Genomic DNA, 16,030 nt, shown 5'->3' with positions numbered 1-16,030 from the left:
AACACTTACTTGCTCTCAAAATGGTCAGGCTGTCGGTGCACTGAGAACTTACCTGGCTGATCATTAGTCAGGATTACTGTCCTTCGAGCGAATTTCTGTGCTCCATCTGGGTACAGTATAAACATTTTCATTCGTGTTACAGCGAGCAATCGTATGTAGGCGGGCACCCGCAGCATTTGGACGCCGGGACAACGGTGCGCCCCGACGTTTGGTCGCGTGACACAACGTTGTCCCGACGTCCAAATGCTGCTTGGGTGCTTTTCCTTCTACATACATTTAATGTTATACTTTCCTTTTGTATTTTTGAATAAGAAATATAAAATAATGTTTATACTGTACCTATATATTTCGTATTATTTCAGATATTCAACTTTAAGATTTTTTTTAGAAATTCGACTCGGAGGTCAGAGTTGAGTAATTCCTTATTTAATGATCAGCCGAAAAGATCAGTAAGTTCTCAGTACTTGACAGTATTTTGATATTTTGAAACAAGTAATTGATAAATTTCTAATTTTATTTGTTTTTTGAATTTGTTTGACAAATTCGACTTTCTTGGTAGGGATATATTTACCGAGCATTTTTAATTTTTCTAAGTATAGAGATATACCTACATATTTTTATCAATACTGTTTATGTTTTTCGTCAATACAATATTAGTAAAAGTATATTATACCTATCTGAAAGTCTACAATTTAATACCCATTAATGTTTCTGTTCCAGGTTTATGGACACATTGCTAGAATGGCAGACGGGAGATGGACCAACAGACTTATAGAGTGGAGACCAAGAGCCGACAAGCGTAGCCAAGGCAGACCTCCCACCCGATGGACCGACGACCTGAAACGAATAACAACTAACTGGATTGCAACAGCTAAAAACCGCGAGAACTGGAGACGTTTGGAGGAGGCCTATGTTCAACTATGGACGTGAAAGGGGGCTGCGTGATGATGATGAATGTTTCTGTTGATTATAACCTATTACTGATGTATTATTATTAACATAAAATTGCTAATGTTCGCAAGAAAAAACTGTTTCATTAATTGATAAGTAAATATTAAAAAATAATTTTTATATTTTCCCTCTGACGAATGAAATGGTTTTTTAATGCAAACGTTATCTATTTTTTGCTATATTATTTTAGTAATAAGTCAGTTAATCATAATTAATAATATAATTTTACCAATATTGTATTGACGTAAAATTAACAATATTGCTAATACATCCCAAATTAGTACTTTCTTGAACGTTACATTAGCAACGTTACAATAATAGTGTGAAATGCAACCTTGCACTGCAATGTTATTTGGCGGAAGATTAAGCTACCCTGAAACCTTGCATAAACCTCCATACAATGAAAAAAGTAATGTTACACCTTGCTTTGCGAAGTTTGGCAATGTTGCAGCAATAAATTTTGCTTGTTGGGACCCTTTCTAAGTTAACCATAAATCACCCTTTCCGTAGTATTGAACTAAATAAATTTCCAAAAAACAATCAGAATAGCCAACTGTTCCAATCATTGTGGATGGCTGCGGATAATCAGTTAATTTGAGTGGTTGTTGGTTCCACTAATATACCTTTTCACCTGTTCTAACTAATTTTAAACCACATCGATACAGTGACCGCCAATAACCCTTTTTCATACCTATTATATCTGGGTCCCGTTCAACACATGTCGAAACATAAAACTCCCATTTCATCGTGATGACCCTGCGAACAATAAAACCATTGAATTAAGATGGTGTGTTTTTATGAGGAGCCGAACGGCATATTAAACCGTTCGGGAAAATCAAGGGGTTCGCTAAGACGGTAAAGAGATAAATAGGGGGTTGTATAACTTTAGTGGAGCAATGCCCTTAGATTTATCTAGGTCAGTCAGTGGCGTGCTGTAAATGCGATACCTTATTCTGCTGTACATTTTCTGTTTGAATATAATTTTGGGAGATGCACTATCGTAGAGTAAAGCGGGGAAATATGCCGCATCGGGTAATATGCCGCAGTCTATTTTTAGGTCGTACAAGAAAGTTGGCAACATTCCAGCAGTGGACACCTGTTTTGTTTAAAAAGATAGCGCTGAACGCATGCTTGGTTGATTGTTGTGATTAAACTTAAACGATTGGTGCTAAAAAACCGGTAAGTACATCTCAAAAATTTTTTTACGACATATTTCGCAAAAGTTTGTCGAACCAGGTATTAATAATCCGATTTAAACATTATATTACTGGTAAAGTAAGGTTTCTAACCTAACATTTTTCGTATGTAGCGTTTACCAGGTTTACACTGGAGTTTACGATTCTTAGTTAAAACATATATTTTGTATTCTGGGGTAATATGCACCACTAAAATGGTAGTGCGGCATATTACCCCAAACATTTTTATAACGTATCTAGTAAATAAAATATTTTTTTTTATTCTTTAGATAACAATAATGCCACGTTCTTACGTCCGAAAAACTCTAAGAGGGCAGTGGTCAGAAGAAGATCTTCAGAATGCCATTGGGGATATCATTGCTGGTAGAGGCTCAGTTCGGGAGATAAGTCGAATTTATAAAGTTCCTGTTAGAACCATAATGAGACGAAAGGAATCAGGAAATCTGAATAAAATTCCTCTAGGTCGCAAAAGCTGCCTTAATACTGAACAAGAAACCAGTTTATCCAAATACATACAAAACATGGCATCACACGGCTTTGCGCTTTCTGCCCATGATATCAGAAAACTTGCGTTTTCTTTTGCTGTTCAAAAAAACATTCCCCATACTTTTAATAACGAGGCAAAAAAAGCAGGGCAAGACTGGTTTTTGTCATTTATGACGAGACATCCTGAGTTGGCAGTACGTAAAGCTCAAGGACTGTCCATCGCCAGAGCTAAAGGAATGACACAAGAAGAATGTGTTAAATATTTTGAGTTACTAGGAGATATTTTAAGAGAAAATAATTTGTTGAATGTTCCACAGAAAATCTTTAACCTCAATGAAACTGGATTGCAGTTGAACAATAATCCCGGAAATGTCGTCACAAATAAAGGTGCAAAGATGGTAAATTGTATTACGAGTGCTGAAAAGGGAGAAACCATTTCTGTTATAACATGTGTAAACGCGGAGGGCAGTTTCCTACCACCTCGTTGTATTTTCAAGGGAAAGAATAAAAAAATAGAATTTGAGGATGGTTTGCCACCCGGTGGTAAAGTTATCATGGGTGAAAAGTCGGCGTATGTTACATCGGATATTTTTTTCCAATGGTTTCGTGAATTCTTTGTCCCGAGAAAAGGACACGGTAAGGTTTTAATGATTATGGATGGACACTCTTCGCATTGTTCCAATGTTGAATTGTTAGATTATGCTGTAGCGAACGATGTGATCCTGTTTTGTTTGCCTAGTCACAGTACTCATTGGCTACAACCGCTTGACCGGTCTTTCTTTAAGCCACTGAAAACCTATTGGTCCCAAACTTGCCAAAATTGGATTCACAATAATCCGGGTAGAAAACTAGGCCGATTGCAGTTCGCCTCACTTTTTAATGTCGCCTGGTGTAAAGCAGCAACTATTCAAAATGGAGCATCCGGGTTTAATACATGTGGGATTTATCCGTTTAATCCCGAACGGATTCCCGATTATGCATTTGTTCTCGACCAAATAGGACAAGGTCAAGAAAATCCTAATCCAGGAGAAAATATCATTGAGGGCGAATGGCATAATGAAAATAATAACTTTCCAGATGTCATTGCAAAGAACAATGATCGTAAAGACAAAAATCCATTCGAAGAAATTCTCCCAATTCCTCGCATAGAACCAGGACCAAGTAACAACAGAGGTCACCGAAAGCAACATGCTGACGTGCTAACATCACCGGAAACAATTACCGTGAAAAGAACAAAGAAAGAAGAAAAAATAAAGAAATTAAAACTTTATGCTCCCCGCATAGGAACCTCACCAGAATATTACAGTTCCTCCTTTATATCTTGGTACAGATTTGGCAGCCTGGAGTCTCGCTCGTCTTCCTGGAGCTCTGAGAACCTGAATTCGATGGTCATCTGATCTTAGGCCAATTCTGGTCTCATCCGAAAAAAGAACCTTTTGCCAATTCTCAGTTGTCCAATTTTGATGTTGAAGACATCAATTTAGCCGGTCAATTTTATTTTGCCGAGATAACTGTGGAATCCGTAAGCACGAAGACTTTTTCTTATGGTTTCAACTGAAACGGTCACACCTGTAGCTGCCAGAAGTTGTTTTTGTAGCTCTGGATGAGAACCATTGGGATTTCTTCTAGCAATTTGGCACACAAAGCGGTCTGTTGTTCAGTTGTGACTTTGTGACGACTTTGTCTGGGCCTGTTCTTGTGTGTTCCTAATTCCAAGTACCATTGCGATCAAAAAAAAGTAGTACAAGAATTAGTAGTCCCAGATAGAACTTCTGGTCTATAAGGATATCGATATGCCACCGATATAATATGATGTAATATAATTATGCCACCTAACTTTTTAGGCGTTACCATGGATTTAGTAATAATTGGTAGGTTTACGTGGCGAAATAAAAGTATAAAAATTTTGATAACACTGGGTTATCAGTTTGTAAGAAAATATTTTATTATAGACCAGCAGATTAAATCATATTTTGTTGTAGGTACTACTTTTTTTTATCGCAATGGTACCTTGCATATGTTTTCGATACAACACCCTGGGTAATGCCTACTGCCTCTGCTATGCCTCTTTGGGGCATTCCTTTTTCAATGAGAGCAATAATTATTCCCCTCTATACATCTGTTAATCCCACATAAGGCATTTTTTAAATTTTTTTTTGGGTCGAATGAAAATTACCGGACAATCGTGATCTTACTACTGAACACAAAATTCAAAAGAAAATAAATCGCAGCAGTCGTTTATTCTTTATTATCGTGTTTATTTACAACAAAAAGCCTTATCTTAAAGTTGTATACCAATTTTTTTCCTTGCTAGAAATTTAGTCAGAAATAAAGAAAGATTCCATATAAGTTTGGTTGTGTGTACTAATAGCGGATAAAATATAATTTGCAATATTAATGGAATGCTTTTTTTAATCAACTAGATTAATTTTTTATGAACATCTTCTAAAATTATAATTATGTACCTTTAAAAAATTTCGTTATAGCCAAAATAGCCCCAATCATGCCCCACTAGCAAAACCGGTGATTAAAACTATGCTCGTTACCGTAGTTGAACTCCTTTAAAAAGTGAATTAAATTATAATACAAGTTAGGGGGGGCCTTGTGCAGATATCAAAACATTTACTTTTTTATTTTTATTTTTAGAATTTTCACAAATTATACTTCCTAACACTTTTAGAATAAATAAATAATACATTTTTCGTATACTCGCTATTTAAACCTGTGTATTTGTATACAGGGTGGCGCACCTCATTCGCCTCGGTTAATTATACGAAAACGGAAAGATGTAGAAACAAAATATTTTGGGTATATGTGGGAAGGCAATGTGCATAATTTAAAATTATTTTGAAATGTACAGGGTGTGTCAGAACTAAGATCCATACCAAAGTTATATTTTTTCTTATGGAACACCAGGCATTTTATTTCATTTTTGGATTCTTGGACATAAAATAAGACATTTACTATAAGGGTTTAATATGTTTAAAAGCTTTGATTTTTGAGATATTTAAAGATATTTATATATGCATGCTATAATAAAGAAGTTTGTCAACACCTTGTACATTACTTTTCAGAATTAATTCTTGTGCTGACTTTCAAGCCAGAGAATTAAACTTTACTAACAAATTTGATTGCTTCCTTAAATGTATACAGGGGTATCAAAAATTGCTGGTCTATTTTAAATATTTATTTTACATAAAAACTTTGTTATTTCAATGTTCTTTCAAACTATATTAGGGTTTCCTATACCTATCTTGCTCTGATTTTGAATAAAATGCGATTTTTCAATAAAATTGTAATCAAAAAGGCTGATGTCGCTATGGCAATTTTCTAGTGACACTTAGTAGCTATTTTCAAAATCGACATTAGTTTATGGACTTTATTTAAATTTATAGCAGGTTATTTTTATTTATTTTATCTACAATAAGGTTAATAAGTAAGTATTTATTATTTTATCAAGAAAAATGAAGCAGTATCTGCTGGCGGAAGGAATGGATGTGTTACTATAGTAACACATATAGATTCTATTTTGTGAGGACAATTGCTTGTTGGCCTGAAAGGTTTATGCTCAAAGGTATCCAAGTAGACATTTTCTTGACCAAGAAAAAATACTGAAAAACTACTTTTCCTATTTATTTTTTTTATTTCTTTACTAAAAATTTTGAAATACTACTTTTCCTATTTCGCTGAGCTGTTAGTGTGATATGTGAAAAACCTATTAAGCAGAAACCTCTAGTTGGAAGTGAAGAAAATGAATTTGCCTTAATTGGTTCTTTTATAGAAAATCCAATATATCTACAAGTCATCGTAATATAAATTCAAGAACTACTTTTTTATTTTTCTTGATAAAATTATTAATACTTATTAAACTATTGCAGGTAAATTAAATAAAAGTAAACTGTTAAATAAATTTAAATAAAGTCCATCAAGTAATGTCGATTTTGAAAATAGCTACTAACTGTCACTAGCATATTGCCATGGCGACACCAGCCATCTTGATTGCCATTTTATTGAAAAATCGCTTTTTATTGAAAATCTGAGCCAGATAGGTATAGGAAACCCTAATATAGTTTGAAAGAGCATTTAAATCTGCTTCGAATTATTTAAAAAAATACATAGTGTTGTATTTGAAATAACGAAGTTTTTATATAAAATATATCCTTAAAATAGATCAGCAACTTTTGATAGCCCTGTATAAATTTAAGGAACCAATACCATTTTTCAGTAAAATTTATTACATGGTACAGTGGAGTCGCGATTTAGTGAACTTATTTTGGCAAAGCGATTTTACTATTCCGGGGGTGTTCACATTTGCGGAGTTTGAGATTAAGGACACAAGCAAAGAAATAATAGGTATATATTCTGCATACTAAGGTTTATACAAAAAATATTTAAAAAAATATATTTAAAATATGTTTATGTAATATTTTTACGGAACATGAGTGAAAAATGACGTTATTTTAGTATGTTTAAACTTTTTCTTATTGTAAATACCTGTATTCTAAAATCTTAATATTAAAATGTGATTTTCTCGCCACACGTTCGATGTCGCCACCCATCATTTGGTTTTTGACCTTTTCAATTTTTCCCGACCAATTCCCGACATATTTAATGCATGAGAGTTGCCTATCTATTTTGTATGTGATCTGTGGGCATATGAAATAGACACAAATAATCGACAACGTGGAACACGCAAATTGGTAATCCCCGACTCGCCGGGGGAACCCCTACAATATTATGTATTTCACGACGTATGTCGCAGTTCATTGTATCGGCGTTTACCGCTGTTCACTGTATCGCGAAGCATAATAATACCATTTGTGTGTTCACTCTACGGGGTAGTTTACTCGAAGCGAATTTCACTAAATCGCGACTCCACTGTATTTGGAATAACGAAGTTTTATGTAAAATAAATATTTAAAATAGCCCAGCAATTTTTGATACCCCTGTATACATTTAAGGAAGCAATAACAATTTTTAGCGAAGTTTACTTCTCTAGCTTCAAAGTCAGCACAAGAATTAACTTTGAAACGTAATGTACAGGGTGTTGACGAACTTTTTTATTATAGCATGTATATTTAAATATCTTTAAATACCTCAAAAACTACATTTATACATATTAAACCCTTATAATAAATGCCTTATTTTATGCCCAACAATCCAAAAATTATATAATATACAGGGTGTTCCATAAGAAAAAACATAACTTTGGTATGGATCTTAATTTTGACACACCCTGTACATTTGAAAATAATTTTAAATTATGCATATTGTCTCTCTACATATACCCATAAAAAATTTTGTTTCTACATCTTTCCGTTTTTATATAATCAACCGAGGCGAATGAGGTGCGCCACCTTGTATATCGATTGTTTACGATATTCTACGATGGTGGCAGCATCGGCGGAGAATGCACCAAGCCTATTACGTAATTAAGATAGCCATGCAAAAAATAACGAATTCCAATTTCAATATCCTAGGGCTAATTGAATTCCATCTCGAAATATCAGATCCTTAATTAATGTCAAATCAAACAAACAAGTCGACGACGTTTTATTTTTAGAGAATTATCTAACTCCGCGTTATACCGTTATCCTATTACTGCGCCACTGGTACCACTACCATCGGTTCCTTAAATCTTCCCAGAGCGTTTTTATCGATATTTAAAGTACTGTTATGACCGCTTTCTTCTTACTAACCCCGAGTGACAAAAACTCTGTTTGAGTTACAGTAGTTACGACAATAAAATCATGGGTACTACCGAACAAGCATAATGATATAATTTTAGACCGAAAAAATATATGGTTTTATTGGACGGAAAGGGTAGCAATTTGTGTTGTTTGAGAAATTGAAAGAGTGGTATAAATTTCTTCAGGGAAACGCTTTCGTTTTGCAAAAAAAATATTTTTTGCTACCTTATAGTATACTACCAAGAAATATAAACTTTTGAACTTTTGTAGGCATAATATTCGTAACAGATTTTCCAAAATTAGTAGAGTTTAGTACTTGAAACTTCTACAGTATCTCTTTACTACTAAGAAGAAAAACTTTTTTATTATTAATATTTTGAAAAAAATGCATTCTTCATAAAAATTTTGGCATATTCTAAAATGGGTTTGGTTTATACTTTTCCAGACTTCCATACCATTTTAGAGAAAATTAAATAAACGTACTACCGAACAAGCATAATGATATAATTTTATACCGAAAAAATATATGGTTTTATTGGACGGAAAGGGTAGCAATTTGTGTTGTTTGAGAAATTGAAAGAGTGGTATAAATTTCTTCAGGGAAACGCTTTCGTTTTGCAAAAAAAATATTTTTTGCTACCTTAGTATACTACCAAGAAATATAAACTTTTGAAGTTTTGTAATAGGCATAATATTCGTAACAGATTTTCCAAAATTAGTAGAGTTTAGTACTTGAAACTTCTACAGTATGTCTTTACTATTATATATTATATATTATCAGTATGTATTTACTGTAAGTACTAATAGTGGAGTGCTCAGAGACTTTTACCTCGGAATTCAATTACTGTGAATGTACTAATGCGAAACCTTCTGTATTGTGTTTTATAGATAAAATACTAAAATGTTTACCCATTTTTTTTCGTTGCTTTTAATTTTTTATTTTAGTAATTTTAGTAAATTCTTAATTATTTCCTTCTTAATTTTTTGATTTTTTTAATTCTTTTTCTAAGTAAATTTATTGAAATAAATAAATCTAATGCATAACATATACCTATTCTGCTTATATTCTAATTATTGAAATTTTGATTGAAATCGAATTATACAGGGTGGCGCGTCTTATACGACGCGGTTTTTGCAAGGAGAACAAAAGTTTGTATTGAAGTGAAATTTTGTGGGCTTATGTAAGTCAATTTAAAGCATTTTCTAAAATTATCTGGAGTTCTACAGAGTGTACCCAAAAAAGTTACACATCAAAGTTATGTTTTTTATAATGGAACACCCTATATATTAATTGATTTGATTCTAGTAAAAAAGTAAAGGTTTGTTTCATTAGAAAAGTATATGACTAAAATGTATAGTTTTTGAAATACATTCACCGGTACGAAAAATGGGCACTAAAACTTTTATTTAAAAGGTTAATATTTTTATTATTAAAAGGATTTATTTTAAAGGTTAATATATTTTATTTTAATGGGCCGATTTTGATGATTTTTTAAGCAGTGTGTTGCCAAATTACTTGACTTTTTAGTATACTTTTCTAAATTAAAAATGAAACACCCCATCTGTTAATTATACGAGGGAAAACAAAATGTTGCTATTTTGGTGAAAGTTTAAAACACCCTGTGAAATATGTTAAAACAGCAAGAAATTTAAAAATCACTTTATCATCTAGATATATCCTTTCTCGATGGTTTGTTTTTTGGTTCATCTCTCTTTATTTTTGTTGGAAACATTCGGTTTTAAAGAAGGCACTAACATTTTTTCGTAATTTTTACATTAAAACCATGCCTTTGGTTTTGGGCTTAGTCAACACATCTAGTAAGTTCTGGTCCCGAAGCAGGCCTTCTTGACATAAGATTTGCTTTATTTAATTTTCTTCTTGTAGGCCGTAAGTTAATATGTACGGATGTACGGTTCTTAAGTCCTTAAGTGGCAATTCATTATCAATTTGAAAAGCTGGCAAACGGCGGTTTCTTAGCGATAAACTTACAATAAGTCGATCGTCTCAATGAGAAGTTCTCATACGAAGGTTCCTGGACGTCTAGATTGACGTCCTCATGGACGTGGTCATAATTCAAAGACCATTTAATATACTCTATCATCTCTATGGTATTAAGGTATTTTTGGAACCGGAATCACTTTATAGGAAATTCACTGAACTCGAATTAATTTAACTACCTCGGCAGTTTTATTTCGGAAAAGGCAAATATCGACTCTGAAATTCAGCACAGAATTAGCAGCGCCTTAGGAGCATTCTGGAAATTAAAAGGCAGGGTTTTCGACAATCATGACTTGAGCACAAAAACGAAACTTGCAGTGTATCGAGCAGTAATAATCCCCACCATGTTATATGGAAGCGAAACCCGGGTGCCGTACCGCCGGCACACGAGCGCATTAAACAAGTTGCAACAGAGACACCTTAGACAACTGTTAAGAATCAAATGGTACCACCATGTCTCAAACGTATCAGTCCTTGAAAAAGCAAGCTGCGAGAGCGCTGAAGTCATGATTACTAAATCTCGCTTAAGGTGGGCTGGCCACGTATGCAGGATGCAAGAAAACCGCCTACCAAAATCTCTTCTTTACGGTGAACTTGTAGAGGGTAAGAGGAAACCGGGTGGACAACTCAAAAAATACAAGGATGTTTTCCATGAAAACTTAAAGGGGATAAGTATGCAGCATCAGTGGGAGGAAGCAGCGCGTAATAGAACGCAATGGAGGAGACTTGTAAACTCAGTTAACAACGACAACCAAAAAGTAATGAGGCAACAAAGTAATGAGATCTTTGAATGTCCCGAGTGTGGAAGAGAGATAACATCATGTATCGGGCTTTTCAGTCCCAGGAAAGCTCATGAAAGAAAACGCCTTGCGTAACCCAAGGACTGTAATATATTCCAAAGGACTGTTCGATCGCGTCAAATCGTCGCTATCGTAGACGCCGTTGATGTTTACGTCACGCAGGGACCTCCTCTCCACAGTGCGGCGGATGGTAATTCTCGTAATTCTAACGGGACACAATCTCAGGAGCGATATTTGGGACTTAAAATCTAAGAACGTAGCAAATGGAATAATATATAGCAACCATATGGTTAAATTTATTTATTTATTAAGAACTTAATTTATTAATAAATAAATAAATACAAGATAATAAAACTGTATTGACACACACAAACGTTACTGTAAACTACTGCCAAATAAATAAAATTATGATATCAGATAAAATACTTACAAAAAAACTCTATTTAGCAGTTATTTTTTAATTACTACATAATCTTGTGACACCCTGTATATTTTATTTGAAAAAATTCTAATTTATTTTGAAAATTTTTATTTTATTTCAAAATAAATAAAATGGATATTTTTATTTTAATTTTAACACTCGGTAAATGTAAACTCATATAAAAAGTAAGTATCTAGGATAATTTTTTAAACCTTTATTAAAACTAGTAATAATCATTTAGTTTTATTAGATATTATCAGAAATTAAAAAAGGCTTTAACATATCGTCATGCTTTATTTAACTAGAACATCATTTAGATGTTTTTCTTTTGAGGAAAATTGCCGAACTGATTGGTGACATTCATTGATTTTTTAAACTCAGTGCTTTTCGATGAAGTTTCAGTTAAGGTTTCAACAATTACAACAGCATCCTTGCTCCCACTAGCCCTAAAACTCATAGTACTTGCAAAATCCAATTCTTCTTTTGAATACTCTTCAATTGACCCGTTAACGAGTCTGTTTCATTTTTATACTGTTTCATTTTTATGCATATACTATCCGACTGAAATGAAACTTTTAGGCGTTTACCTGTTAAGCTTGAACTCCCTGTGACTAACAAAATGCCTTCTAGCCACAATTTATTCTATTTGTAAAAATTGTTTAAGGAAAAGCAATTTTCTCAACTTCCGATATAAAACAGTGGAAAATGATCGCAGATGGTTCTCAACACCTTTCTTTTCATCGTCAAGAGAGTTGGGATCCAAAAATTGCATCACGACATCCTGCAAAACGGTCAAACGGGTCTTAGATGTTGGTTTTGAAACGCTTTTTTTTCTTGAGGGCTTCAAAAAAAATTCTTTGCAGCTGAACTGGTGCGAGGCTCCTATAAATCATGTTTTTTTCCAACAATTTGGCAACACCCGGTAAAAATAAATATGGGCATGGAAACGACAAACATTCTAGCATCAAAATTGCTTACTACTTTTTGGTAACTATTGGTAAATTAAAAGATCAACATCATTTAATACATAGATATTTGAAAAAAGTGAAAGTTTGATATCTGCAGAACAAAGGCACGAAAGATTTTAACAAATAATATACGTACAGTAGAAAAGTACATAGGTACCTTTGGCAATCTTCAACATAATTTGGCTTTGGAATAAAATGTATAAGCACTTGTAAATATTTTGTTTTTGTGTGACCTCTGCCTTGGTGAGCAAAAAACGACCACATTTGGTTGATAAAAATGTATCGAAATAGAAAGAATATATACGGTCAAAAAATAATTCGTGCATTTTTGTATCAATTGGAATGTCTACTATTTATTCTTATCAGTACACATTTTTTTGCTTATTTCTAACCAAACGGTTTTGTCCCGCTAGACTTAACTCTCACTGTCTAAAATCTTTAGCGCGAACTTCAACTCGGTCCCTAGATGACGGTATAGGAAGACGGAATTCATATAGTGACGGAAAACTGACAGTACAGGAAGATAGGAATCGTACTATCTTTATCTCTATAGTATCCTTGTGCTCCAACGGTCTAAGACGCTCGAAAAAGTTCCTCAGAAATTACGACCGAGAAAAATCAAAGGTTTTCTTTGATTTAAGTAAAAACAATCTTCGGATTGTCAACAGGACACTGTCTCCTCAACGAACACCTCAGTAGGCTGAAGCTGAGAAACAACGGCGATTGCAGATTCTGTGGGGAAAATGAGGAAACACCAAAACACCTTATCATTGAGTGCGCCGAGACGACGATCTTTCGTGCCATGAACTTTGGTACATCTGATGTCGAGGATGGAGAGCTGGCCTCTGTGGAGCCGTCTCAGATACTGGCTTTTGTTAAAGCCCTGAGACTGTATGATGAATTATAACTGGTTATAACTCAAGAAAGAAACCTCCTAAACATTCTACATTCTACATCCTTGAGCGTAACCATCTTCTGATGCGGGTCAAATACTCGTCAGCGAGTAATGGCATGGTAAGTAAGTGAGTATGAGACAGTGACAGGGAAAGTCGCTTTAGAAGCCATTCTTTACTCCATTTCCTTCTTTTTATCTTGGTTTCTTCAGTTCTGAGGCCAAAGCTAATGCAATTAGTCATTCTTCATCCACGACAGTAAAATAAAAACTCATAGATGGTTATTTTTGAACTGAACGACCAACTGAACGAAAAACTGAACTGAACGTCTAAATAGATCGTTATTTTTGAACTGAATTGACAACCTGAACTGACCGTCTAAAAGTTCCTTTAATATCATAAATATAATTTTTCTACCAAGGTTATTTGTATATCAATTTTTTACAGGTTAAAGGTTTTGATAGATAAAGGATAGTGATTATCACTAATAGAATTGACAAGTAGGACATAACTGATTGGAAATATATGGAACATCAATATTTTCCTTAAGCGTATAGAACACACCATAAATAAAACATTGTTATGTAGTTATATATTACATATTGATAAATGCATTCAAATGATTTATAGATTTAACATTCCGGATCTCTTGGCACCGTTTTATTGAATTTCATTGATGCTATTTCGATGTGCTAAACGTAACTAAATATTTTAACGGAACAGCATCATTACTCATAGGTTTTAGACTTTAGACTTTAGATAAAAAATAGTATTTTTGTATTTCTGTGTTCCTCATAAATGTCGATAATGGGGTGCGTGTACGTGTCGGGTAAAACTTAAATATTTAAGATTTCTAATACATCTTTACCTAAAATATATACAGGGTGTCCCAGACTGAGCGTGCATTAGAAGTTCCTAGTGAACCAGAATATCTAAATCGGAGATTTTTTTCACATTATTATTTTACGACAAGATCTATGGATTAAAAATATTTTCAATATGGTGGCACTTCCGGAAATAAGGGAAATTGACAGCATTTTTCTTATTTTAAACGGGTGCCCCCATTTTTTTATTACATGCTTAAATTCTCTGTAAAATTCTATGAATATTGATGTTAAACACTCTATACCTAACATTAACCGTTTTTGAAAAAAAACATATTTAAATTTTCTGGATGAAAAAAACTACCTGTCAAAAAAATTTGTCAAATTTAGTGATCACCACAGCCACTGTGACATAAAGAGAAGACTTGTGGCTATCTATTTCAAAAATTAACTTGTTCAAATGTCATATAATAATGGCGGTAGCTGTCATGAAATTGAGCGCTTAAAAAATTAACATAAATCATTTTTTTTCAAATGGAAACCCTTTTTTTTATTTCACTAATGAAAAGGTTTCAATTCGTCACTTTTTAACTATACGTGGCCTAAAATAAATCTTTTTTAAGTTATTTAAGAATAAATTTGAAAACGTATATTTTTTCTTGATTTTATCTAGCTTCCTTTGACATTAAGTGTCAAACGGTCAACAATTTATTTCCATCTGCTGATTAAAAGTTTAAAAACGAATTGTTTGAATTTCCTACATTATAACTACTGCCTGCTTAAGAGTTTAAAAAGTGTATTTATAAAAATATATCTGGTATTTTCGTTCTTTATAATGATATCTAATAGATATTATTAATAATATTCCGTATGATCAAAAAAAAGCAGCGCAAAGTTGGCTCGGAAATGATGCTGCTTTTCCTTTGAATAAGAAGACTAAGGAAGGAGCATAATGCTATCCATGTATTCATGCATGGTGGGCGGAAAAAGCGCCATAAAAGCACTCTAGGGTGGGGATCCTTGACAGTTCTGTTTGACGATTCATTTGACACATTTGAATTTGATTTGAAATTTTGTGGATTTGGCAGTCTTTACGGAGCATATTTTATGTTATTTATTATTTATTCTACTACTGATAGTTGTATAAAGGTAGTAAATCTAGATGGCAGAACTTAAATTAACAGTGACACTATCGCGATTTATTGAAAAAGACTCTAAAATAGTTGGTTGTGTAGCGTGCGGTAGATCTCGGCAAAGATTGAGTGAAATAATGGAACAACTTTTCGCTAGTAATTGACTATATAATATACATACGTGTAGTAAACCGATCATTTATGAAATTCACTTAAATTAACTAAATTATATATTTTTCTTGCATTTTAGCTTTTATTTATTACTTGTCAAAGATTAGATGTCAAAGAATTTAGATACGTTAATTTGACTTACCTGCTTCAGTAGCGTATCGGATGTTTGTGTTAATAAATACTTATTATAACTTATGTATTTTTATTAGAATTATATATTTTTATAATAATTTTAATAACTATGTACCAACATTTATTCACAACGTAACATAAAACAACAAATTATTGAGTCTACCCCACGTCTACCCTACATCATAGTTTTACATTTTTTAAGTAAAATTAGAACGACACTGATAAACCGGAATTTAAGTCGGCCATATTTGAGGCCCATCGCGGTGTACCTAAGATTTTTGATATGCTCGTTCCTTAGTCTTCTTATTCAAAGTGCTTTTCGAACAAAGCTTCACAATATGACATGGCCAGATCTGTTGTTTTACA

General features: G+C 33.3%; 1 protein-coding gene across 1 annotated transcript; it reads left to right on the top strand.

Moving 5' to 3' along the window:
• Positions 1-2,425: 2,425 nt before the first annotated feature.
• On the top strand, positions 2,426-3,938 carry LOC115884417 (tigger transposable element-derived protein 2-like; the record flags this gene model as incomplete). The annotated part of the gene is made up of 1 exon (XM_030902978.1): positions 2,426-3,938. A coding segment is annotated over exon 1 (1,513 nt), but the record flags the coding sequence as incomplete, so codon positions are not given.
• Between the last annotated feature and the right edge of the window lie 12,092 nt (positions 3,939-16,030).

This window comes from Sitophilus oryzae, unplaced genomic scaffold, assembly GCF_002938485.1.
Source record: "Sitophilus oryzae breed Bouriz unplaced genomic scaffold, Soryzae_2.0 scaffold_248_pilon_pilon, whole genome shotgun sequence".
Lineage (NCBI taxonomy): Eukaryota > Metazoa > Arthropoda > Insecta > Coleoptera > Curculionidae > Sitophilus > Sitophilus oryzae.
This window is presented reverse-complemented; position numbering and strand designations above follow the sequence as displayed.